A 26,111-nucleotide genomic window follows, 5' to 3' on the forward strand; every position below is an offset into this window, starting at 1 on the left:
TTGATAGAACAATTCTATTTTATTTATAATTTATGAGTTTTTGTTATATTGACTATTAGTACAAAATGTATAAGATATATTTTTATAAAAAAGAGTACCAATCATAAGTTCTTTAAAATAAGTACTTATATGGAAACATCTAAATAGGCGATGGATTTAAATAATTTCGCCACCCCATGAATTGCTTTGTTAGCCTTATTTAATAAGCTTATTTGTAAGGAGAGATTTGCATTTAAATAATAATTTGTACATCAATAAGAAGTTAAAATCGATAAATAAAAGATTACATAGAAAATTATAATAAATTGAAGCTTAGCTTAACAATAAAATAAACTAGATAGTACTCTCAACAAATATTGCCAAAAAATACAAGTTTATTTTTTTAAGAATTAGGAGTTGGGCCTCTAAAACCAATTTTATGTGAAAACTTTTGTCTCTCTCCATCCCCACTCGTGTTTTTACTAGCAAAAATTTCAATTACAAATAGTAAATGAAAACAAAAAAATTGAAAGAAATAAAATTTTGCCATATAACAAAACACTATTTGATCATCAAATTTTCCTCAACTTTTCATTTTTTTTATCTTCCATTCTTTTAATTTTTAAAAATCCATCAAATCAATAAAAATTATTATATAGTAAGATTTTACGCCGAAATAATAAATATTAATTGGTGCTGATGCAATAATTTATATTGGAATTAACAAATCTTTTAACATTAAAAACTAAATTAAAATAAATAATAAATATAAAAATTTTATTATTTAAAAAATTAAAAATTGAAACGAAATTAAGAAAAATGGATTAAAGATTAATTAATTAATTAACTCATCACACAGTGGAAAAAAAAAGGGAAATTTTGGTGGGTAAGAATATCATACTTGTTTAGAAAATTAAATACAAAGAGTAAGTGCTTCTAGAAGAGTTGGCACGTGACAGGTTGGCCCTTGACCACTTTTAGCTAATCCCAAAAGCGCCAATCCAACGAACTCCAAATCGAACGGCTCTGATTTCGTTTAGAGCACTAAGCGAGCGGTCCTGATTAGTTCATCAATCGAGAGTCCACGTGGCGCGTATCCGTGATGTCCCATTTGCGAGGTGATTCGGATCGAAGACCACTCCGACATGTCGCTATCATTAATTATTACATGCCCCCCTCAACTATTTCACGTTCTGAAAATGCGCCTTCAACTTTATTTTTTTAATTCGAAAATATACTTTTAATTTTTTGAATCAAAACAATTAATAAATGATAGCTAATAAAGGTGATGAAGAAAATAAAAGTTTCGACTTAATTAATTAAAATAATTTAATTTTAAAACTCACAGTTTGAACTTGCCTATAAAAAAGGGTAAATTTTATTTCTAGTCTTTGGTCTTTATTTTATTTTAATTTATACATTTTGAGGATATTTTATGTTAATCTTTATTATAAAGTAAAAATTGCTTATGGCATCTCATTTATTGGTATGTTTCATGCACTTCAAAATTTATAATTTTTTAAATCTATTATATAGTTTCACTTTAATAGTATATTTTATATATAGAGAGAGAGAAAAAAAATTATAATTTATTAGATTGTAGATTAAAAATTAAAAGTCAAAAAAATGTATGTCGTAAAGATATACAGATGCAGCCGGTGTAGAACTTGAAGTAAAATTCTTTTTAAAAGTTTGGAGACGCAACAATGTCAGATTTTGAAAGTTTGAGGATCTGAAACAAAACGTTAAGGGGGCTATTTTAGAATAGCATATGCTTGAGGGATCTCAATGCATGTTTACCGTACTACATCACGTAGAGGGCGTCATCGCGCGCCACGTGTTTATTTCGTCATGGGCGCTCTTTTATGTCCGAGCCGACCAGCTCCTAATCACATGCTACACTTTTCATGTATTTTATTATTATTACTTGTTATCAATAAAGTTTCACTAATCCATTATTAACTATATAATATTATTTTAGTGCATTATTAACTCAGGTTTATCCAGTGAATAATTACCTGAGGACTCGTGGTCATTCTAAAACTTAAGTAGAACAGTAAATATATAAATTTTTGTTGGTATTCGGTAGTTTTTATTTATATGATTTAGATATCTGGTATTACTATATTAATTTTTATATAAAAGAACTTTTCACCGGATTCGCCGAAATTTGAGCTTACCTTCATAGTTTGAATCTCATTTTAATTGGATTTCCATCGAAACTTAATAGGCCGGATTTAATAATTCTGATAATTATTATATATTTTATAAGAATCAGATTTCAGTTCTTATTTTATTCTGTAATAAAAAAAGACCTAATTCATTTATGACTTCATCAAGTTCTGAGTCATGAACCAACTCACTTCAAAGTAAACATCTCTCCCTCTTCATGATTGATTGCTCTTCTTTCATAACCAAAACTCTTATATCCAAATTCTAAATATAACATTTGTTTATTCCAATTTTTATTTTAATAATAAATTAAATATTTTTAAATGATTCGTCGTTTTACTTTTTTCATTCTAATATAATTTAATTTAACTTTTTATTTTCATTCTAATCATGAATCGGACGTGTTCTTAAATTCTTCGGAAAAAAAAAGAAAAAAAAAAAAGCTACTTTCATGTGAATGCATGTGGCTACGTTCTATTCTTACTAAATTAGCCGAATAAATAATGAGCAAGATCCCAATATTTAGCCGACCAAAACAATTTAATTAAATGTTGAATCTCTAGAGTGTTGTAGCTAGGATCTCTATCAACCTAAGACAATTGGGGGTTTTTTTTTTTAATTGTATCATAATTAGACAAATCAGAAGAATTTTCAACCTAATGCAAGTTGGTGATGGCAACTAACCCAAATGGCCAAAGATTGGGACAGGAGGCCTCCCAGTACTAGTGATCCATAAATGTTACTGTCCTGCCATCTTCTATTGTCCAAAACTAAAGCTTCAAAAAAAAAAAAAAAAAAAAAAAAAAAAAAAAAAAAAAAAAAAAAAAATCCTTCTATGCTTGCTCTCAAAGATTTTCTCCAATATTATTATTGTGTCAATAGTCACATGCGACATACATCCAAATTAGCTGATCAACTATATGTACACTTTGATTTAAATATCACCAGTTCATGAATGATACTTTCAGAATCACATAAAAAAATATGAAAAGGCTTATTCTAATACATGAACAACTTAATAAGTAATACATATTTTTGTGCACTTAAAGAGTCTCATAGGGATATAACATAAGTATTCTCTAAATTATTTTTTTCAAAATAAAATAAATTATTTTATATGTGAAATGTATTATTTTAAAAAATTTATGACTGCGGAAGCTTCACAATGGACTAAAAGTAAACTCCCAAATTACAATTTCAAAAAGAATAAACTTTCCTGCCGCAAAAGTTATTTTATATTAGATAACTTATCTAACGCCAAACTGGCTAAAAATATTTTTCGACTTGTATTTGTGCAAAAGAAATGCTTTGGATCCGCTAGAATTAATGTCGATCTTATAAACTACAGATATGTTGACAAACGCATAAAGCATCTTTTTTGGAAAAACATGTATACATACATTTCTTTTGAATAAGTTCATAGATTTCAAGTGGCAAAAAAATTTGGTAGTTGATATTCGAAACTCAAGTTTTAATCCTAATTGATTCACATTTTCAGCTAAGTTTATTTCTAATAAAAATAAACGAAGCGAATAGTATGCTACCTTTCTCTCTCTCAAAAAAAAAAAGAAAAAGTTCATAGACTCCAAGAGCCAAAAAATCACCCTATACACATATATAAAAATTATTTTTCTTCAATCGTCTTACGACCCTATTTATAAATTCACGGGCGGAGATCGTTTCCCAATATCTTGGATCAGTGTCTGTGGTAACAATTACTAGGCTAGTCGGCAATTCTTTAGTTTAACTTATAAGAGCAATTACTAGGTTAGTCAACAACATATCGTACTTAGCGCAAGTGGCAAAGAGCTGGTGTTTGGTACCCGAGGTTCTAAGTTCGAATCTTAATTGATTCACATTTTCAACTAAGTTTATTTCTAAAATAAAATAAGTGAAGCGGGTAGCATGCTATCAATCTCTCAAAATAAAAACTTATAAGAGCAATATTTTAGAAAGACCGGTCAATAATTAAAGCACTCAGCAAGAAGAAGAGTTGCATTGTGACATTAGGAATTATTTGGAAGCAGAAAGCTAGAAAACAAAAATTTTATGGGTTTTACAAACTCAATTTTATCTCTTAGGCCATATTTGGATGGATAGTTAAAAAACTCCATGAAATTTTTATTCTATGATTTTGGTTTAAATGAAATACGGAATCCTATAACTATAAAAAAATTCCACAGCTTCATTTTTAAGCTTTTTGGATACATATCATATAATTCCACAGTATTTATAACAATTTAATTTCTAAAATTTTAAAATTTTAAAATTCAAAATTCAAAATTCAAAATTTAAAATTTAAAAATAAAATTTAAAAAATTAAAATTCAAAATTCAAAATATAAAATTAAAATTTAAAATTTAAAATTAAAAAATTAAATTAGATTTTATGTTTTAAATTTGAAATTTGAAATTTGGAATTTGAAATTTCAAATTTGAAATTTGAAACTTTAAAATTTAAAATTTAAAGTATACCATTTAAACTTTAAATTTTGAAATTTAAAAAATATATAATTAAAATTTTAAATTTTAAATTTAATAATTTATAAATTTACATATTTATAAATTTAAAATTTAAAATTTAAAATTTAAGTTTAAATTTAAATTTTGAAAATTAAAAATTAAAAATTAAAATTAAAATTAAAATTTGAAATTTGAAATTTGAAATTTGAACTTTTTGAAATTTGAAATTTGAAAGTTGAAATTTGAAAGTTGAAATTCGAAATTCGAAATTCGAAATTCGAACTTTTCGAAATTCGAAATTTGAAATTTGAAATTCAAAATTTGAAATTTGAAATTTAAAATTTGAAATTTGAACTTTTTAAAATTTGAAATTTAAAATTTAAAATTTAAAATCAAAATTAAAATTAAATTTTAAAATTTTTAAAATTTGAAATTTAAAATTTTATGTTAAAATTTAAAATTTAAAAATTGATACATCTTTAGGAGCCCAAAAGGTGGATATTTTTTTTTTTTGGTTAAAGTGGGTTGTAAGTTTATTCTATTTTTTGGAGTATAGTATAATTATACTCGTCATTTTTTTTCTTCCAAACGCTTTATAGGATTATTTTCCTACCGGCGTAACATAGTTTAACTGTACTATATTTTTAAAGGTATCCAAACGGGGCCTTATTCTTAAAAATGAAAAGGCGGATCTTCGTATATTTATATGCGGGAGTTCGAATAATCTTACGATTTCAGTATCAAAGCAACTGTTGATGCCCAGGATCTTGTCGATTTCACGAATTGACCCCTTAGATCCAAAAACACAAACAGACCCTACACAGTAAATAAGACTAACTAATTATACGATCTTACTAATCTTAATCCTTGGGAATCTAATCTAATAATAGTCTTTGGGTCAATTTGTCTCCCAACGATGTTCGCGCGGATCTGCTGCAGATCTTGGAGACAGGCACGTGCGAGGACGGCTGGGCGAGGATTGTTACGTGTCCCTCCCCTCAATCCTATCCATATATTTTGGTATAAAATAATTAGATGTTTAATAATATCCATTGTACCTAGATTGCGATGTGAATATTCTACGGCCCCTATTTATAGGCCCTAACACATATTCAAAGTTTTTTTAAAAAAACAAATGTGTCGGTAGCGAACACGGGAATAGATTCTCTCATGTTGAAGTACACAATCCAAGCGCAACTTTTTTATTCAGAGGAACTAATTTAGATCAAGAAATTGAGTTAAACTAAGGCTTGGTTCTGGAAATATTGGCTCCAGGAAAAGTTTAGCTCTAGATCAATTTTAATAGTTGTGGCAATTGAAGATCGAACTCTCAATTTTGCAAAATAATAAAAGAAATTAGAAATAATTCTAGTATAATTCTAGTATAATTCTGATATCATATTATCATTGATGGTCTCTAATACAAGTGATAAAGAATATGATAATTGATACACGAGGTTTCTAGTTCACAGCCTAATTATTTTTTATTTTCAGCTAAGTCTATTTATTTTTTTTAAAAAAATAAAACGGATAGCATGCTAACTTTTTCTAAAAATATATAATATCATGTTTTTTAAAACATTAATTTAGTAAAAAGCAATAGAAAAATATAAATGTTTACTAATTACGTCGCAAAATAGTGGAAATTAGAGGAAGAGTATACATGAACAAATGGGAGAAGCCCCTGCAGATTTTAAATCCTTTCAATTTTACTTAATTAGATTCATAATTTAAGGGAATTTTGATTTGTCCGTAATAAAAAAAATGCTGTACATATATATATATATATAGAAGAAGTGAATTCACCATAATTAATACTAATAATAATGGATAAAGCATAATGAAAAATTAAAGGATTACGTTGTCGACGTACACCAATCAAATTAAGCGTTACTTAAGTAGCAAATTACCCCCCATTTACCCCGTTGTTTAACACCGATCGACAATGGTACAAGATCGGAAAGAGAAAGGAAACTTCGTGCACGATGAAAACGAAAGAAGAGAAGAGAAAAGCACTTCCTAAAAAGCACTTCTAATTAATTAGATTTAATTAAGAAGAATGGTAGTGAACATTGTTTTCGGTTGGTGTTAGTATTTTAATTTAGCCATTTGGACTTTAAAGGCAAGCAAAGCTTATTTAGGATGTAGCTTTAGCTTTTTTAGGTTTTGCTTTGGCTTCAGCTTTTCGCATAAGTTAAGCAGTTTGAGTGGAAGTAGGGACATGGTGTGGACTCTCCTCGTTGGTGGTCATATGGTGCAACACTCATGTGATTGATGTTGATGGAAACATTAAGCTCGAGTGGATAGGTTTCACTTCACTAGTGAGACAAATGTTTTATAAAATATATATATATAAAATAATCTGAAATAACCATCACTGTGTAGCATTGAGGAGTTAATTATCTACGGTGCAATTTTTAAGATCAGCAGATTCAAATCTCTGCATGTGCGTTATGATTCCTGAGAATCTTAAGAATTAGGAGCCTACGCACAACTTTTAATACTGTTTACGTTTTCTTCTTTAGAGGGCACAGAGAATTTGGGTTCTAAACATTTCATGAGTATCATATGCCAAGCCCAAGGCCAATTTGTTGGGCTTGTTTCGTAGGTTTGGATTCTCACACTGAACAAGGCTCGGCCCGATCCAACTACGCTTCTCGCAATAATTAAATTGATTTTTGAGTTCGGTGAACTCAAATGAATTAGATTTGGAATTAAATTTTGTTATTAGGAACAAAATTGTGATGGGATTGAATTTCTCTCTATAGTAAGCACGAAAATAAAACGATTGATCTTTCTTATCTTTGGGAAACTAAACAAGAGTCATTATTTATACATTTTTTCTGTCAGTAAAAGCGATTACAGGGTACAAATTAATTAATAAGTACCAAATCAAATAAAATGAAAAAAAGAAAAAAAAATCTGAATTAAGTGGCTCGAGTGTTGCCAATTTTACGTCAGGTACGTAGAATGAATGCCATGCATGATGCATGCATGTAAGTTGTAACGAAACCCATATTAATTCGTTAGCTTTATGATTCTCATTAATTTATGCATGGACAAATTATTATTATTATTATTATTATTATTATTATTATTATTATCATCATCATCAAAATAAAAAAAAAAAAGGACACCATGCAGAAAACTTTAATCCGCTTCCACAGGGCGATCCTACAATCTCTCTCCACCCCTCTTATCTCGTATAAAAAATGAAGCTCCTCATATTTCCGTTTCCTTTCTCTCTTCTTATTTTCTCTCTCAACCTTAAATCTTCGCGTACAACTATATAAACATAAAAAAATAATAATATATTAATATTATAGTATAGAAAGGGGCCGGGGTTGAAGATGGCGGGGGCGGCGGAGTTGTCGGCGGAGGTGATGGAGAGGATCTTCAAGCGGTTCGACGGGAACGGGGACGGAAAGATATCGTTGGCGGAGTTGGGGGAGGCGCTGAGCGCTCTGGGGTCGACGTCGGCCGACGAGATCCAGCACATGATGGCCGAGATCGACACCGACGGTGACGGATACATCGATTTCGCCGAGTTCACCGCATTTTGCCGCGCCAACTCCGGCCTCATGAAGGACGTCGCCAAGGTCTTCTAAGCCTCTCCTTGAATAGTGTGTCGTACGTTGCACCACAAATTGTTACATCTATATATAATTTTTTTTCAAATTTTTTATCTTATTTTCTCTGCATTTTTAAAAAAAATGGTTGAAGAGAGTAACATGAATTGAAGGAACTAGTCATAAACGTTAGAGTGATGTGGAAAGTATTCAGAGATTCACCTTTTATTATTTGTTATTAATTATTAATTATTAACTGTATAAGTGACAAAAATTGATGTGAAAACAGAAATATATATTTGTCTTATTTTATAATTTTATTTACGTGGTATGAAATGTTGGGCCTGCCCATGTCCAACCCGAATTTGGTGGACTAAGCGGGCCCAACATTTTCGTTCCGGATCCGGGCAAAATTGATCCATTAATCCGTTTTGTATTTGGGCTTTATCCAATTTGGGTTTATTGGGTCAGAAATACAGACAATTTTATAAGAATAAAATGAATATTTAATTAGTTTCGAAAATCTACTCTTCATAGTTATATATATTTGGTTATTAAACAATAATGTTTTTATCACCACTGTCTATTGCGGTTGGTCGGGACCCTGGGTCATCGATCAAGCATTTGGGTTCGATTTAAAATCTTTAAGTAAGGTATTAATATATTCTCGATTAATTTTTGTAGATTTTTTCATCTCTCAAACAATCTTATCAACTGCAAAGGAAAAGATATATTCATATAAACCAGCAGGTGCAATAATATTTAAGCATATGCATGACAATTAATAATTTCCTCATTCCAGTGAATCAGATTCAAAGGGAGCCACCACAAGGCCATAACCCCAAATGGGTACGGGTCCATATATTGCTGGATCCCAACTTGACTAAACAAGCCCTTGCCACAAAATGGTCCTGTTAAAATGTTACCCACCAAGGGGTTGGTATCATTCTCCCAGTTGAACACTTTGGAGAGAGAGATCTTTGATGAGGACCAACAAGGAATCTTAGCTTGAGATGGGACTTTAACCCCAACAAGTGGAATCAAAACTTATTGCCCAAATCTGGTGTACATGTACAAAGTATATTTCATGCACCACACCCTTAATTAAGATCCTATACTAAATGCCTCAAGAATCAAACTTATAATCTAGTTCATTGAATCGTATTGTTGGTCATTGTAGATATTTTAGATCACATCTATGAGATTAAATTACAAATTATCCGTGGTGCACGCACCAAATGTAAGCAATAATTTCTCCATGTAGATAGATTCTAGATGCAATATGATCTTTCCTCTCTCTCTCTCTCTCTCTCTCTCTCTTTCTCATCAATCCCCTCTATTGCGATATACCAACTTTTTCTATCACTTGGTGAGTTGGTGGTGGGGAGAAATGGATGGATATCATGTGTAGCATATATATCCCTTTGCGGGACAAAAATAAAGGTCGAAGCACTACAGTGGCTTTTGTGATCAAGTGTGTGGTCACTTTAATTGCTACGACCTTTGACCCTTGGGCTTATGATTTGAAGGCGTTTGGACGCACGAGGGGAACGTAACTTGGTTGGGTTCAATTAATGGGCGTGGAAAAGGAATGGTCCAAGGAATCGTAGTTGGTTTGTTATACGTAACTTGGACTATTTCGTAGTGTTGTCTCCTGAAGAGTGATGTGAATGGAAGCAACTTGAGCATCGGTTGGTTATGTATTTCTATGAGATTATGGTAGTTTCTTTCTCTCAATTATTCGTATGGTATACGTGCTCTAAAAGGTTAGGATGGAGCGCGCACGATGGAGCCACGAGAGGGATTGTTGCTTAATCTAACAAAAAATTATGATATGACAAGGGTAAGGTTTCACGTGAAAAGTTTAAATTCAGTCCCTTGTTTGATTTGGACATCACATTATCAAAGTATCACGCGGAATCCCATTACCTGATGCTTTCTTCAGATACATGAAGTTTTGGGCTACCGTAAGACAATTTTTTTTTTAATTCTTCATTCAAAAAAAGCAGAAAAAAGAAGAAGTCCCAACCAAGGGATTAGTCTCATAGTGATGAGCTGCGTCGTTACCGGATTTCTCTTTTTAGCAACTTAATGGAGACAGCGCGCCAACCACTACATAAATATAGCATGGTAATAGATATTCGAATAGCGGATCTTGATGTCATGAGTCTAAGCCACTACATGTGCTTCTCATTAGAGACTCTGTGTCCTTGACTTCAGAATCTAAATATATGGACTCTTAATTAGGATAGAGTTGCAACTGCAAGTATATATATATATATATAGTTTGGTTACTATACTCTTATGAGTATAAATCAATTTGTACTCATAATTTTTCGATCGTTAGATCTACTCTTTTGATTATTTCTACTTGTTAGATTATACTATTCAACCAACTACCCACTCAATTCTAGACAATTACTATCATCCTAACCGCACGTCCCTTCATCCAACAATTAAAAATTTATGAGTACAAAAAAGTCTATATACTTATAAAGTATAGTAACCCTAGTCTATATATAACTTTTTACTTCAATTTTGAGTGATAGAACGGATCTTAAGTACTTCTTTCTTCCTGCAACCAGTTGATCAACCTGTTCAACAGGTTATAATTAATTTGTGCATGTTTGTTTAGTATCAGGCCCTAAGATAAATAAGGCCAAACTTGCTTCACGGCGGGTTCATCTGTTTGATTGGCTAGTCCACTACAATCAATTCAGCTTAAAATTACAAATTGTATATTACTTTACATTTTTTTTGGAGAAAGAAAGATAACATGTTACCCGCTTCGTCTATTTTTTAAAAATAAATTTAGTTAAAAATATAAATCAAGTAGAATTCGAACTTAGAATCTCAGATACCAACTACCAAACTCTTTGTAACTTATTTTTTTTTTATATTTATCCATTTGTACACCCAACGGAAGCGTATATACACATATGTATGTATGTTTATATGTATGTACAATGTACAGCATGGCGCGCGGTGATATATTTTAGATGTAAACTAACAAGAATCATCGAATATTGTGATCAGTACACGATAGCTAAATACTGATCATATAGTAGCATCATCACCCATGCATCCTTTAGACCTTGAAGTGAGAGGCGCAGTACATTGACGCGGCAACCACTGTCCCCTTCTAAGCCGATGCAATAATAAATGGCCAAAATGAGCTGGTCGATTGATCGTAGAGTACCGAGCAAACACGCATGGTTTGTGTACGTTCGCACTTAATTTGCTGCGTTGTTTTGGAGCCACATATATATATATATATACACACACGCGCGCGCAGATACGCCCAAGAGCACGAGACGTGCCTTTAACATTTTCTGCAATTACCGACTGTCTCTAACGCAAGAGATCATAAAAGACTTAATAATTAATAACAGGTTGAGATTTCAAATTTAAATTTTAATTAATTTATTTTTTAAAAAATAAATTAAATAAATAATATGTTATTTTTCTGTCTCAAAAAGAGAACCGAACATTTCGGGAGATTTAGTTTCCCACCGGGCTCAAACTGAGAGAGAGAGAGAGAGAGAGAGAGAGAGAGAGGAACATGCACTGCTGTTGCTTTTTCATGGATGCATGCGAGTATGCGACACCCCCATCGAACCTCCCTCTCCTCGGGATCAAGCATGCCGTGAGGGGACAGGGATGAGGTCGCATGCGGAGATTTCATGCACACCTGCCTACACCTTGTTCACCACTTCATCCAAGAGTTTCACTCAAATCACAAAATATTTGAGTGTAAATTTTTGAGCCATATAATAATAAAGTAAAAATAAGCCCGGAGGTAAAACTTCTTCTTGTAATTATTATGGTTTAGAATCTCATTCTTTTGATTTTCGTTGCAACATAAGCTTCGATTTTTCCCTCACCAAATACTAGTGTTCAAAGAGGATAGAATTAGACGCACGACGAAATATGCATACCCTCGGTATCTTTTAGATGCTACAGATTATAAGCATCGGATGATTAAAAATTTACAAGTTTTACGATCTCCATGAAAGAGTTTTGGAAAGAACAATCTGCAGTGGACTAGGTGCAGGCAATAGTTTCTTAGAAGAATAAAAAGGGAGGGGTGAGAGAAGAATCTGTTCTTGGCCTTGGCTGAAGAGCCGGCCAAGCAGAAAAGTGACCAAGGGATCTACAGCCTGCATCCTCTTTTCCCCACATTGAGATCTGCATTTACAGCTACTTAATTGTATGGTATCCTCTTAACATATGGTTGTTGACAAAAAAAAATTTCTTCTTCTTTTTCACTTGGATGTTTTGTATAAATTCGGCTACTTAAATTTACTAGTAAATTAGAACAGCCAATATACTCTTCATAAATATAGAAATTTTTGTTTTTTTTTTTTTATAAAATAAATGCATTGAATCTGATCGATTCATCGAATCTATACCTAATCGATCTATGTGTAACAATATTTTTCTGTAAATAACACATATTGGCTCTTAAGAACTATGTATTTGCACTCAAATCGCCTCTTCATCACTTCTACGTCACAAGGCATTATGAGAATTTTGATGTTAAGTTATTGGGGGGATTAATCAAGCATTAAAACCTCAACTTTATTTCTTTCTCAATCTTTTTATTCTTTGATTTCCATAATGATGCAAGTGACGGATCTTATTGATTCAATATTTGATCCTTCGTTTTGGAGAAATATATATATATCTTTTTAGCTCCTCATGGTAACAGTATGAGGAACATTCACGGCATAAAGAAAAGCTATATACATCCACAGATATTAAAAAAAAGGGGCAATTGCCTATATACCCTTGAAAAGTTTCCGGTTTTTTTATTTATCCCTCTTAGAAGGCTAATATTGAAAATACCCTTCTTATGTTCCAAGTCTTTCTAATATACCCCTGGAGTTAAGTTCCGTCAGTTAGCTGCTGTTATCTCTGAAAAATTACCATTTTGCCCATTCCAATATACCCTCGTACCGTAACTCACTTATCTTATATACCCTTCATATACAAAATATTTTTCTTATTTGCTCTTTAAATATCAATTAATTAATTAAGCACGTTGGGAGCGAGCAAATGAACGGATGAGATTGATCGCAGCTAAACCAATCTTAGTGGCGCGAGCAAATGAACGGATGAGATCGATCGCAGCTAAACCAATCTTAGTGGCTGGAGGCATAGTTAGTTAATTCGGATTCGGCAAAAATTCAGTACAGATATAATTCGAATAAAATTCGTCTTTTAATTTTTAAATTCGTTGAAAAATACGGCTAAAAAATAGATTCGACAGTTATTCGAATACGTAATATATACGGGTATTATACGTTCACCAATTAAAGATTCCAGATCAAAAATTCGGCTATATAATAAATATATAATAATTAATATACTATATATATTATTATTATAATTTTTATATATATATTAAATATATATATTTAAAATTATAATAAATATATATTAATAATATATAAGAGTTATATATTTAAAAATATTAATAAACTTAGATTTGTGCAGATCAAAGGACTAATTTATTCCAATTAATCTCAGATATTAACTATTCCACCCTAATTAACTCTCCCAATTAACTCTTCCACCCTAATTAACTCTTCCAATTAACTCTTCCACCATAATTAACTCTCTCAATTAACTCTCCCAATTAACTCTCCCAATTGACCCTCGTACAGCACCCCTCCTCGTCCCCTTCCTCCGGCACCGACAGCACCCACCTCGACCACCGTCGCCACTCCAAACCTCGAGGGTGGCGACCCATGAGGCAATATTGGTGATCGGAGCTGCTGTTCCCGACAGAGGCAGAGACGAAGAACGGGTTTCTCAGCAACGAAGAAGGCGTCCACGGCGATGGTGTCGAGGTGGAAGGCACGATGATGCTACCGGTGGTGAGGGAGACGATGTCGACCCACTCACAGCGATGTCGAATGTGACGAGAAGGAGGAGGAGGAGGACAACGAGATCTGCACGAATCGTTGCGGCCCTCTTGCTCCCGGCGCCGGCAAAGGCGGCGGCGGAGGAGGAGGACGATGAGAGCGGCGACTCGCGGGCCTTTTTTTTGTGCGAATGAGGCGAGGCTTCTTGGGGACGAAGGTGGAGGCGGAGGAGCCGGCGCCGAGGTTGGCGGTGGCGGTGGCGGTGAGCTGCTGGCGCTCGCGGCGGCGGGCGGCGGGCGGTGAGCGGCGGACTTGATCGAGAGTAATAATGTTAAGTTGGAAGAGAAAGAAAGGATAATTTAAGGAAATAGTTTAATAAGATAGGGGTAAAATAGGTATTTTAATTAGGTTTTAACTCTGGAATACATTTAACTCATGTTTAACCCGAGTTAGTTTAACAGGGGATAACTGCGGGGGTATTTTGGAATAACGGTGGAACATATGAGGGGTATTTTAGAAAGAAAAAAAAAAGTAGGGGTAAATCGGATATATTCAAACGCATGAAGGGTATATTGGCAATTATCCCTAAAAAAAAAAAGGGACAGTCACATGTTAGGCTTAACCCTAGCATTGTACCAAGAGATCAACAAAAAACATTCCTCATATCTCTTAGTTGTCATTCCGTTTTGCTATTGAATCCACTTTAGTGTTAATTATATAATAAAATCTGACAAAAACCACTGTTACCACTATTAATCGACATAGTAAAATAATTTGATGTGACCAAGATCCATGTTAATTAATAACAGACGAAAAGATAAGAATCCGATTGGGACCATGCACCCCGAATTGGCCTAATCAACCACCAACATGAACCATCAGTGATAGAGATTAATTAAATCGGTCCCAAGAGGCTTTTAGAGACACATCAACTCACTGTATTAAGTGCTTTTGCTTAATCAAAGAACCAAAAAACAAAAAAAAAAAAAGCAGTGTCCAAGATGTGAAAAGCACAAGCACTGTAGCATCAAAACCATGTGATAGCCCTCGATCACTAAACAATTACTTTCATGTGGATACAAATGTATAGACGTACGCTTATTGGAAAGGTCCCAACACTTAACATTAGACAATAGAGAACACAAAAAAGAAAAGCTTTGGAAGGAATGCTTTCATGAACTAGCGTGGGACAGGAGGTGGTGGTGATGTTAGTGGTCTTGCTTTGTGAATAATGTTATATGTATCTAGCTTATAATGTTTCTCATAATTAACATTGCTAATTAATGAATCAACTTTTAACAATTCATTTGTATATATATATATATATTTATAGAGTAAGTCTCGTGTACTTTCAAAAGTACAAAGATCTCCGTGCTTGTAAGTTGTTTTCGATGATAGGAAATCCGATTCGACGATCGGCTCCGTTAAATATAATCTATCTTATTGGAACTATTTAGAAACCAAATTTTATAACTTTTTGATATCATTTACCAAGCGATCAAAATGTCTCAAAAATGACGATTTTAATGGCCGATGTGGCACGTTTTTAAGTTCAACGGTATACATAGAAGTATCCAAATTAGATGAAAATTTAATAGAAAATTCTACTTAACATCAATAGTAAGACCAATACTTGCGATTTGAAATTTGAGTCCTTTATCATTGTTTTTTATGAGATTTTCATTTTCAGCCGTTCATTTTGAGGCTACTCGTTTACTAGACAAACGAAATCAAAAAATTATGAAATTTGGTTTCTAGGTAGTTCCAACAGTGTAGATCATGTCTAATAGAACCGATCGCCAAATCGGATGTCCCATTATTAAAAACAACTTACAAATACGGAGGCTCCCGTACTTTCGAAAGCATAAGAGCCTGGCTATATATATATATATATATATATATAAACTTAACTAAAATATAAAATACTATAGCTTCAAATTGTAGAATCTCGAATGCCAGACCATTAAATTCTTAGTATCTATACTAAGTACGATCGGATTTTTTTGTTGCTAGTATTTTTATGGCATAGATGATTTATATAGCATTTCAAGCTGAACGTTTCAGTACGCGCTGACTATAAATAATATACAATAAACTTTTTAAAAACTTTATGTATTTGAAATTATTATGCAGTGCATTTTACTCCTGCATACCACCGCCCTAGAGCAAGTGGCTAAAAAGGCTTATGTTGCTACCCAGACACATAAGTGTCGTGACTGATTGATTCATTTCCGTCGGCCTTAAGTTTAATTTCTAAATGAAATAAACCGAAGCGGGGGTAGCGTGCTACTATCCTTCTCAAAAAAAAAATTCTCCTGCATAATCCCATTGGCGTGCTATTAATTGGATCACTATTACTACAATACAATTTCAAACTCAAATAATTTAAGAACAAGCTTATTGTTATCGAAAATCCGGTTCAAGTTAAAAATTCTTAGTCTAAGATATATTATACTATATATATATATATATATTAGCTTATAATTATATATTTATAAGTGTTGAATTAATCAAAGTTGTACAACTAGTTGGGATAGAAATTAATAAGTGTGATAAGTATATTGATTATCTTCTTTGGATATTTTGTAAATGATGGTTGTCGCGATAGAGGCGAGCAACTTGTCCTTTAAAGGAGAAGAGGTTCGGCACCTGAAAACGCCTGAGTGAGAATTAGAGGAGATATATATTTTTTTTTAAAAAAAAAGAAATAAAAAGAAAAAGAGTAAATAAAGAAGAGCGGCCACGCTTGAAAAGGATGCTTTATTTTTTGGGGAGTGGAAGAGCAGTGGAAACATTAGATTAAAAAATATAACATATATATATATATATATATATATATATATATATATATATATATATATATAATATATGGAGAGGTAGTGGAAACATTAATTATTTCATTAGATTAAATTATATATATATAGTATATTATATATTAATTATATATATATATATGTGAGACTACTATGCTATCGAAAGTATGGAGCCTTTCGTGCTTCTAGCTCGTTTCGATGTTGCGATTTTCGAATCGTGATCGGCTCTGTTAAACTTGATCTAGAAGTATTTGAGTACATAGAAAATAAATTTTTTATTTTTCGATATCATTTGCCTAGTGATCGAATGGGCTCAAAATCAACAAATTTCAATGGCCGTAGTGAGCGCTTTGCAAGTTTAACGGTGTAAAAATATTCAAATCAGCGTGAAATTTTGATGAAAATTTTTTATACTATATAAAACAAGATCAATATCCTTGATTTAAAATTTTAATGTCATATTATTACATTTTGTAGATTTTTATTTTCAGCGTTGATTTTGAGCCTTCGTTCATTAGGCAAATGATATCGTAAAATCATAAAATTATTTTCTAGGTACTTCAAATACTCTAGATCAACTCTAACGGATATATATATATATATATATATATATATAATATATATATATATTAGTTGCGGCTAGGATGCTTATGGAAGCACGGAGGGCTCCGTGCTTTCATTTTGTTTTCGATGTTCGACTTTCGAATCGACGATCGGCTCCGTTAGAGTTGATTTAGAGTATTTGAATACCTAGAAAATAAATTTGTGATTTTCGATATCATTTGACTAGTGACGAAGGGGCTCAAAATCAATAATTTTAATGGCCGTAGTGAGCCGGTTGCAAGTTTAACGTGTATAGAATATTCAAATTACTGAAATTTTGATGAAAATTCTTTATACCATATAAAACAGATCAATAATTTTTATCTAAAATTTTAATTCATTTCATCATATTTTGTAAGATTTTTATTTTCAGCCATTGATTTGAGCCACTTCGATCATTAGCAAATGATAATCGAAAAATCGCTAAATTTATTTCTAGATACTTCAAATACTCTAGATCACTCTAACGGAGCCGATCGTCGGTTCGAAAGTCCGACATCGAAAATAACTTAGAAGCACGAGGACTCCGTGCTATCATAAACATACTAGTCCACTATATATATATATATATATATATATATTATAATATATATATATATATATATATATAGCTCGCAACGGACTAAAATAAATGCTTCACTCTATATTTTAGGAGCTTGTGAAAGTTTTTAGACCAAAAGACAATTCTTTTGGTAATAGTAGAAAAAGAGAACAAATATTATAAAAATATCGAGCTCGGTAATTCAATAGTAAAGTGTGTTGACACTATTACTAGTCAAAAAAAAAAAAAAGACTAAAATTGAGTACATTAACTAATTACAGATAGTTAATTGCATTAAAGTAACATATGAATGCTTGTTTTTTTCTCTCTCCAAAGAAAATGCAATTAATAGAGTACTCCTAGTAATTAACTTGATCTCTTTGTAGCTCTTTGGCGAGTTATGTAGATAATTTTGCAAATATATTTTTAAAAAAGTATTTTTGCACTGATGTTAATGGTCACTTGGAATTCTTGTTAAGTTTTTCTTTTTTTAAAAAATAATTTGATGGTGTTTAGTCGTCTTCAATGCACGTGCCTATCATTTCACATGGACCATAAAACATAAACCAAATCAAAATACCACATAAGCTAAACAACACCAACATTCGACAAACCAATTAATTAAGATCCATCATCAAAAAATATTATTTCACATTTTAACAGTTTGGCTCAACTTTAGCATTTACTTTTAGCTTATGTAAACACTGGTAGTGTATTTGACAGATAGAGAAAGATAAACCTTTTGTTATGGAGTGAAGCATAGAAATAATATTGTTGAGTCTAAAAATAGAGTTCAATTTGATATTTTTAGTTTTGTTCCATATAGAATGAAAATTTTGGAGGTGATAATATAGGAGTCCAGCTTCTATTCTCTTAATATGATAAAAGTTTTTGTTCTATCAAGTTCTTTTGTTTAATCGAGACTCTAAATTGAGAATTGACACTGTTGCAATTGATCTACACTATTAGAAACATTTAGAAATTTTGAATTTTGTAATTTTGAAAAAGTCCATCAAAGAGTCAAAAAATGAACAGTAAAAAATAAATAATTTTTTAAAAATAAAGGCTAGACTTTTTAATTCATGATCAGAATTATCAAACGTTATCTACGTAGTATAAAAAAATTTCTATTAAAAATTCAAGTAATTTGAATTGCTCTATACCGTTAAACAAGCAAAAAGCTCATATGGGCCATTAAAAACTATAAATTTTGCAATCATTTATATTAAAAATTCAAGCGATTTGAATTGCCCTACGTGCGAGTGTACATTGGAACCTAATAAAAAATTCAAAATCAACAACAATATATATATATATATATATATATATAGAGAGAGAGAGAGAGAGAGAGAGGCTGGTATGCTTCTGAAAGTCCAAATTGTTTTTAATTTGATCTAGAGTATTTGAAATATATAGAAAATAAATTTTATGATTTTTTAATATTACTTGCCTAGTGATCGAAGGGTTAAAAATCAATAATTTTAATGACCGTGACGAACTGTTTGCAAGTTTAACGGTATAAAAATATTCAAATCGCGTGAAATTTTGATAGAAAATTTTCTATACTATATAAAACAAGATCAATATATTTGATCTAAAATTTTAACTTTATATCATCACATTTTATAAAATTTTTATTTTCAGCTATTGATTTTGATCTATTTCGATTACTAGGCAGATGATATCAAAAAATCACAAAATTTATTTTTTAAGTACTTCAAATATTTTAGATTGAGTTTAACGGAACCAATCGTCGATTCGAAAGTTTCAACATCGAAAACGATTTGAAAATACGAAAGGCTCCATGCAAGTATACCAGCCACACTTTATATATATATATTGCCGTCACTGGATGTTTAAGCACATCTCACACACCGTCCTCGATAAATACCATGATAGTGGTTGAATAATTGACGCCTATTTACTCACTAATACGTACAAAAAACAATAGAATTTTCAAACTAAAACTCTAAATCACATCTATCTATTGCCGAAAATTAGATGCGAATCGTGAGGCATTCGGACACACCGGGTGCAGGTATTTCTCAGAAGGCTAAATTAAACTTTTGTTTCTCAAACTACGGCGCATGCTATTTTGGCCTTTTTGGTTCGAGTTTTTTAAATTATTATAATTAAATTTCATAGTCTAACTTAGTTAACTAGATATTAATATATCGAAAAATAAAAATAATGAAATAGTATTGTGATTAATGATATGACAATAATTCAGGTATCACATTACTTCTACCGTTGCTGACTTTGTCTTCCTTTTATTTTTTCACTTGTATAACTTAATTATAATAATAATAAAATTTGAATAAAAAATTATTATAAATAAAAAATTGAGTATTATAATATCACCTCTCTTGTAGTGTAATGTGTGAGGATCAAAAGTATAGCTTAGCCTTCTGTAGAAAGAACTGGGACTCACTCGACCCCCTCGTCCGTCCTATCTATAATACCCATCTCGCTTCATTTATATTATTTAAAAATAAATTTAATTAAAAATATAAATCAATTAAAATTAGTATTTAAGATTTTAAATATCAATCATCAAATTTTTTATCACCTGCACTAAGTACGATCGTTATACCTCAATTATTTATGATCTTACATTTGTAGTGCCACATTGGCGCCAAATTAATGGACCTGGTCAGGATCAGCATTCCCCGCCGATTCGCTTTCCTAGTGCGCTCGAGGTTGTCGTGTCCGACCCAATAAAGAGACCCCACCACATTCGTACCCACGCCCCATCACCCTCCATCTTGTCATATCCCTACTTACATGTCCACCACCCACACATCGATTTAAGGTTAAAATTGTAATTCAAAAATGAAAACTGTTTTTTTTTTTTGAAAAAAAAAAACCTCCAAAACCTTTTTAATTACAGGCCATTTTAGAAAAAGTATTGCCACAAATTAATTTCTCTAAATGTTGACTCTTCTCGATTGCTGACGTGTTAAAAATATACATAGTATAAGAGGTTTCAAATTATTATTTTTTTAAATAATAAAGTTTGCTTGTTGATTCTCACCAAATGATCAATCAAATTAAGTAATTACACTCACTCACATAGTCACATTCTCTCTTGTAAGGGGTCATCAATTAATAAACTATGATATCCATTAGAGAGAATAAGGAGGGGTAATTAAACTAAATTAAATCAGCAACAGCTGAGACATAATCGAACATTCTACAGAAAGTGACAAAAAGTTTGATGATTGATACTCGAGCTTCCAAATTTGAATTCTAATTAATTTACATTTCAAACTAAGTGTATTCCTAAATGAAATAAACAAAAATTACCTTATCTCTCTAANAAAAAAAAAAAAAACACAGCTGAGACATAATAACGTCTTATTCAGAGATTGCTCGTGGGGGCTACTGCTACTCCCCAGTCCCCTCCTCCTCACTCGTATTTAGACCCCCCCACCACTCCTCACTTCACCACCACCACCACCACCCTCTCACCACCTTAATCACTCAATATCACTCTCCTTTCATAAGTTAAAGGAGGAATATATATAAAAATATATACACGCGCGCGTGTGTGTGTATACATATATACTGACTAGGTGGTGTTAGCTGCAGCAGCGGCGGCGGTCGGTAAGAAATGGCGGATGCGAATGCGAAGCAGATATGCGGCGTGCCGGAGAGGGTCCAGCTGCATGTGGCCATGCTGGCCCTCCAGTTCGGCTACGCTGGCTTCCACATCGTGTCGCGGCTCGCGCTCAACATGGGGATCAGCAAGGTCGTGTTCCCGGTCTACCGGAACATCATCGCCTTGATCCTCCTCATTCCCTTCGCATATTTCCTCGAAAAGTACGATCACTTTTTTTTGAGAGATACATAGCGTGCTACTGAGAAATAGGAATTAATTAAAATTCGAATTTGGAATCTCGAATATCAACTATCAAATATTTTGTCACTTGCTTGGCGCTAGAGCTGATCGATAGTACAATTACTTTCTGATCACTGATCACTGCATGTACAGTAACGTACAAATTAGTAAACAACAAGCAAATTCAACGAATGTATATATACGCGTGACAAAAATATAGTTTCATTTTATTTTTTCTTTCATGCAAAAAAAAAAATGAAGTAATAATTCATTAATTACATGTTCAATTTATTTTTGTAGGAAGGACAGGCCCGCCATCACACTTAACTTCCTCGTTCAATTCTTCCTGCTTGCGCTCTGCGGGTAATTAATTAATTAACATATATTTGGCACTAATTACTCAGATTGATTTGAGAATTTTAATCTTCGTATTTATGTACGCAACATATATAGTATAACTGCGAACCAAGGATTCTACTTACTGGGTTTGGACAACACTTCCCCGACCTTCGCATCCGCGATCCAAAACTCCGTCCCCGCCATCACCTTCCTCATGGCCGCTGCTCTGAGGTGACTGTTTTGCTTTAAAAGTTTAAACTATCAGAGAACAGTATTTTAATTAACCTTTTTTCCGCCGCAGGATCGAGAAGGTGCGTCTCGACCGCCGCGATGGCATCGCGAAGCTCGTGGGCACGCTGGCCTGCGTCGCGGGCGCGTCGGTGATAACCCTCTACAAAGGCCCGACCATATTCACGCCCTCGCACAACGTAAACAGCAACAACGCCGTCGCCGCCGCCGCTGTCGAAGCGTCGGAAAAGGCGCTCCTGTGGGTGAACGATCCCAAGGGGAAGAACTGGACGCTGGGGTGCTTGTACCTGATCGGGCACTGCTTGTCGTGGTCGGGGTGGCTGGTGCTGCAAGCCCCCGTGCTGAAGAAGTACCCGGCGCGGCTCTCCGTCACGTCGTATACGTGCTTCTTCGGCGTGATACAGTTTCTGATCATTGCGGCGTTCATCGAGAGAGACGCAGAGGCTTGGATTTTCCACTCCGGCTCGGAGCTCTTCACTATCCTCTATGCGGTAATAAGAGTTTTACTTGGTGTGTTTATGTTACGTACCTGCATGCTAGTAGTGCTTCATGGCACAGAAGTTTTAACTTAAACTTTTTAATTCACAAATAAGAATTAATATAGTAGTGCTTCTTCTAATAGCACTATTCTAATTGCATTTTACTCGGCCTTTTAGCAATATTGTTAAATAATTCCTTACATAGCAGAAGTAAAAGTGAAAAGTGAAAAGTGAAGCTTAAATGATTATTTGACAACCTATTCTGAACGAGAAAAATTTTAAAAAGAAAATTTCTAAATGCTCCTGGTTTTACTATTTGGAAGCAGAAAAAATATTTGAAAAAAAACAGATACAGTTATTTCTGAGCATAACTAATTGCGATCTCATTATGACGTGTCTAAGCTTATAATATGCAGTGCTATGATCGGTCACAACAGCCTAAAAGTATGCACCAACTCCAAAGGTTTCTGAAATGGATATTTAGTTAAGGAATGTCCGTAGTGAGTTGTGTTATCTTTTTCACCTTTTTTTTTGACCCATATGGTGATGGCATAGATGGAAATGGACCAAACAAATTAAATAAATAATATATAGAAAGTTGGTGTGGCAATTGTATCCTTCTTTGGAAGGAGGAAAGAGAAAGAAGGGAGAGAGAGTGAGAGAGAGCTACAGGAAGTGCTCCTTTGCTTTGCTTCTCTACTTGGTCAGAAGCTTTAAATGAATTGGTTAAAGCTACCTTTGGACTTAGCTTTTCCACTTCAGAGGTGTGAAATCTAATATTAAAACATATATGTAGCATAAAGTTGAAATTAGTGGTAAACATAATGGGATAAGCCTTTCTTTTATGCCTTCGCTTTAACTTTATTCATAATAATACTAGCTAGTTATAATTACAAGTATAATAAATTGCAAGGGCTCCATTATATAATCTTTTGATGTGCAAATGACATCATTAGAGGAGAAAGGATTTCCTTTTGGTCATGCCTACACTGTTTCACCAGATGAAAAGAGCACCAAAAAATTCCTCTTCAAAGGGGGCATGTGCCAGAATACATACTCATTTGTCATCATGCTGTACTTGCCAGAGTGTTATGATCACATGGCAGCAACAGCTTCCTTTGATTCCTCCATGGAGTACAGCAAATCTTTCAGGGTGTGCACCCTAGTTATCTAGTGGATGAGCAACTTAATTTGGTCCCCCACAAAACAAAAAAGAAAAGGAAAAAAAAGAAGAAAGAAATCTTACTTTTTCTAAAGTTAGGTAGATAGAGCGCAGAAGGATTTGAGTAGGTCTTGAGTTCGAGTCTCATTTACAGAAACGAAAAAAATAGAAAGAAAAAGAAAAACTAGTAGTAACATAATGCATTACTTGCGTCGAGCATCTTTACTAAGCTCAAATATATATATGAACTCATTTTTTAGGGTTTCATTGCGTCTGGAGTGGCGTTCGCAGTCCAGATATGGTGCATCGACCGTGGCGGTCCTGTGTTTGTGGCCGTTTATCAACCCGTCCAGACTCTCGTCGTCGCCATCATGGCCTCTATCGCTCTCGGAGAGCAATTCTACCTCGGAGGGTACCGAATCGAAATAACTAATCTAACTGCACATAAAATAGCAAGCATGAAATTTCTAATTTGCTTCTTTTTGCTATTGATCTTTTTGGTGCAGGATCATTGGAGCCATATTGATCATAATTGGGCTATACTTGGTTCTCTGGGGCAAAAGTGAGGAGAGGGCATTTGCTATAAAAGAGGCAATAATTTTGGCTTCCTCAAACAGTGAAGATAACAGCCATAGAGCAAGTGCTGTTTCCTTCAAGGCTTCTTCCCTGAATCAACCACTACTTCCCTCATCTACCTCGGAAAGCGTGTGACAAGAACTATAATTAATCCCTCTCTTGGAGATCTATGTATGGGCTCATGTTTATGTTTACGCAATATTTAATGTTGTGAAGAAGCAAGTTAAGAATGGGGTTGTAGTGTGTGAGAGCATAGACTTAGATTTGTTTACTCAAAAGTTAACTACTACTACTAGGGTTTACTCACTGCAGTTGATGGGTTGGTGCACAGTGAGTGCTAGAAGGATTGTGTTGGTAGCTACTAGATCTTTGTTCAAAAGAAGCTATGAGGTTTGCATTTGGTTTGTTATGTTCTTGTCCTTTTCTCTTCCCATGCTTGTGAGTGGCAAACTTGCAAAAGAGAATCAAGCATCTATTTTGTCCTTTAGCTTGATATATATTATTGAGTGATTGATAAGATAAAAGAGTTACTGGAGATCTACATACATAGATAGGAATATATATTTCTACTTGACCAGTCCTCTCAGTTTCTGAAAATGTTTCTCAGAATATTATTAATGATCATCCTAGCATATACATGCAGATCATAGTGAGTAATTTAGATTTTTCGAATTTTTGTGACCATGTTTTCATTTCATTATATATGATCTCTATTTATTTTTGGCACACAAAGAATATTATCTCACTCATGTAAGTATATATCCTTTTTCACGTCTGAAATAACCGAACCGCTTAATTAATAGCTTCCATGCATGTATAGGAAGCAGATTTTTCAAAAACATTCTGCGGAAGTATGCGAGGCTGGTTGATTTGTCGACAACATTAACTTTGAGATATATTATTGCACATACATTACTCTATGTCGGTTTTTCACTCCGAACACCATTTTTTCTTAAGATTGTAAGTGAGGAAAAAGAAAAGAGAGAAAAACAGTCATATGCATTTAGAAGCATATATTTAGATGGCCCTGTTAATGATGAAAGGTGAGAAACACAATGAAGCATTATATATCTTATCTTTCACTATTAAATACCTAATTGGAGGTTCCAAAGTCCCTTTGCAGTCTCTGTCACGCATGATCCACTAACTTGTACAATATTTGACCTGAACATGACTTCTTTGTGAAGGCTCTAGAAGACCTTTGATTCTTTGTTCTTAATTGTGCCCCACTCATATTCCAGAGCAATCAAATGCTATGCTTTCTTTCTTCTTCTTTTGTTTTTTGTTTCTTTATGCAACTTTACATAGGGGGGAAATTTGAGGTGTCATATATGGAGGGGTTAGTTAATTTTGTGATCTTAAGAGTGGTATCAGTCCTCAAAGCTGGTACTTTACTAATCAAAATTCTAGTTTATTAAAGAGGTTTTAAAAAGTGGTGGTGGTGTTTTGGGGTTCA

General features: G+C 33.1%; 2 protein-coding genes across 2 annotated transcripts; both read left to right on the top strand.

Annotated features, from left to right (window-relative positions):
• Positions 7,871-8,431, top strand: LOC109703641 (polcalcin Phl p 7-like). The gene has a single exon (XM_020224342.1). It carries the CDS (start codon positions 7,964-7,966, stop codon positions 8,219-8,221), a length of 258 nt encoding a protein of 85 aa, XP_020079931.1. The 5' UTR covers positions 7,871-7,963; the 3' UTR covers positions 8,222-8,431.
• Positions 21,443-25,142, top strand: LOC109703613 (protein WALLS ARE THIN 1). The gene is made up of 6 exons (XM_020224297.1): positions 21,443-21,831; positions 22,151-22,213; positions 22,304-22,420; positions 22,491-22,929; positions 24,340-24,491; positions 24,586-25,142. Exons 1-6 carry the CDS (start codon positions 21,623-21,625, stop codon positions 24,788-24,790), a joined length of 1,185 nt encoding a protein of 394 aa, XP_020079886.1. The 5' UTR covers positions 21,443-21,622; the 3' UTR covers positions 24,791-25,142.

Source organism: Ananas comosus, linkage group 25 (genome assembly GCF_001540865.1).
Source record: "Ananas comosus cultivar F153 linkage group 25, ASM154086v1, whole genome shotgun sequence".
Classification (NCBI taxonomy): domain Eukaryota; kingdom Viridiplantae; phylum Streptophyta; class Magnoliopsida; order Poales; family Bromeliaceae; genus Ananas; species Ananas comosus.

Coding starts and splice junctions, on each gene's coding strand:
- LOC109703641 (XM_020224342.1), top strand. CDS start 7,964: ATGGCGGGGGCGGCGGAGTTGTCGGCGGAGGTGATGGAGAGGATCTTC.
- LOC109703613 (XM_020224297.1), top strand. CDS start 21,623: ATGGCGGATGCGAATGCGAAGCAGATATGCGGCGTGCCGGAGAGGGTC. Junction 21,832..22,150: donor TTCGCATATTTCCTCGAAAA/GTACGATCACTT, acceptor TTATTTTTGTAG/GAAGGACAGGCCCGCCATCA. Junction 22,421..22,490: donor CTCATGGCCGCTGCTCTGAG/GTGACTGTTTTG, acceptor TTTCCGCCGCAG/GATCGAGAAGGTGCGTCTCG.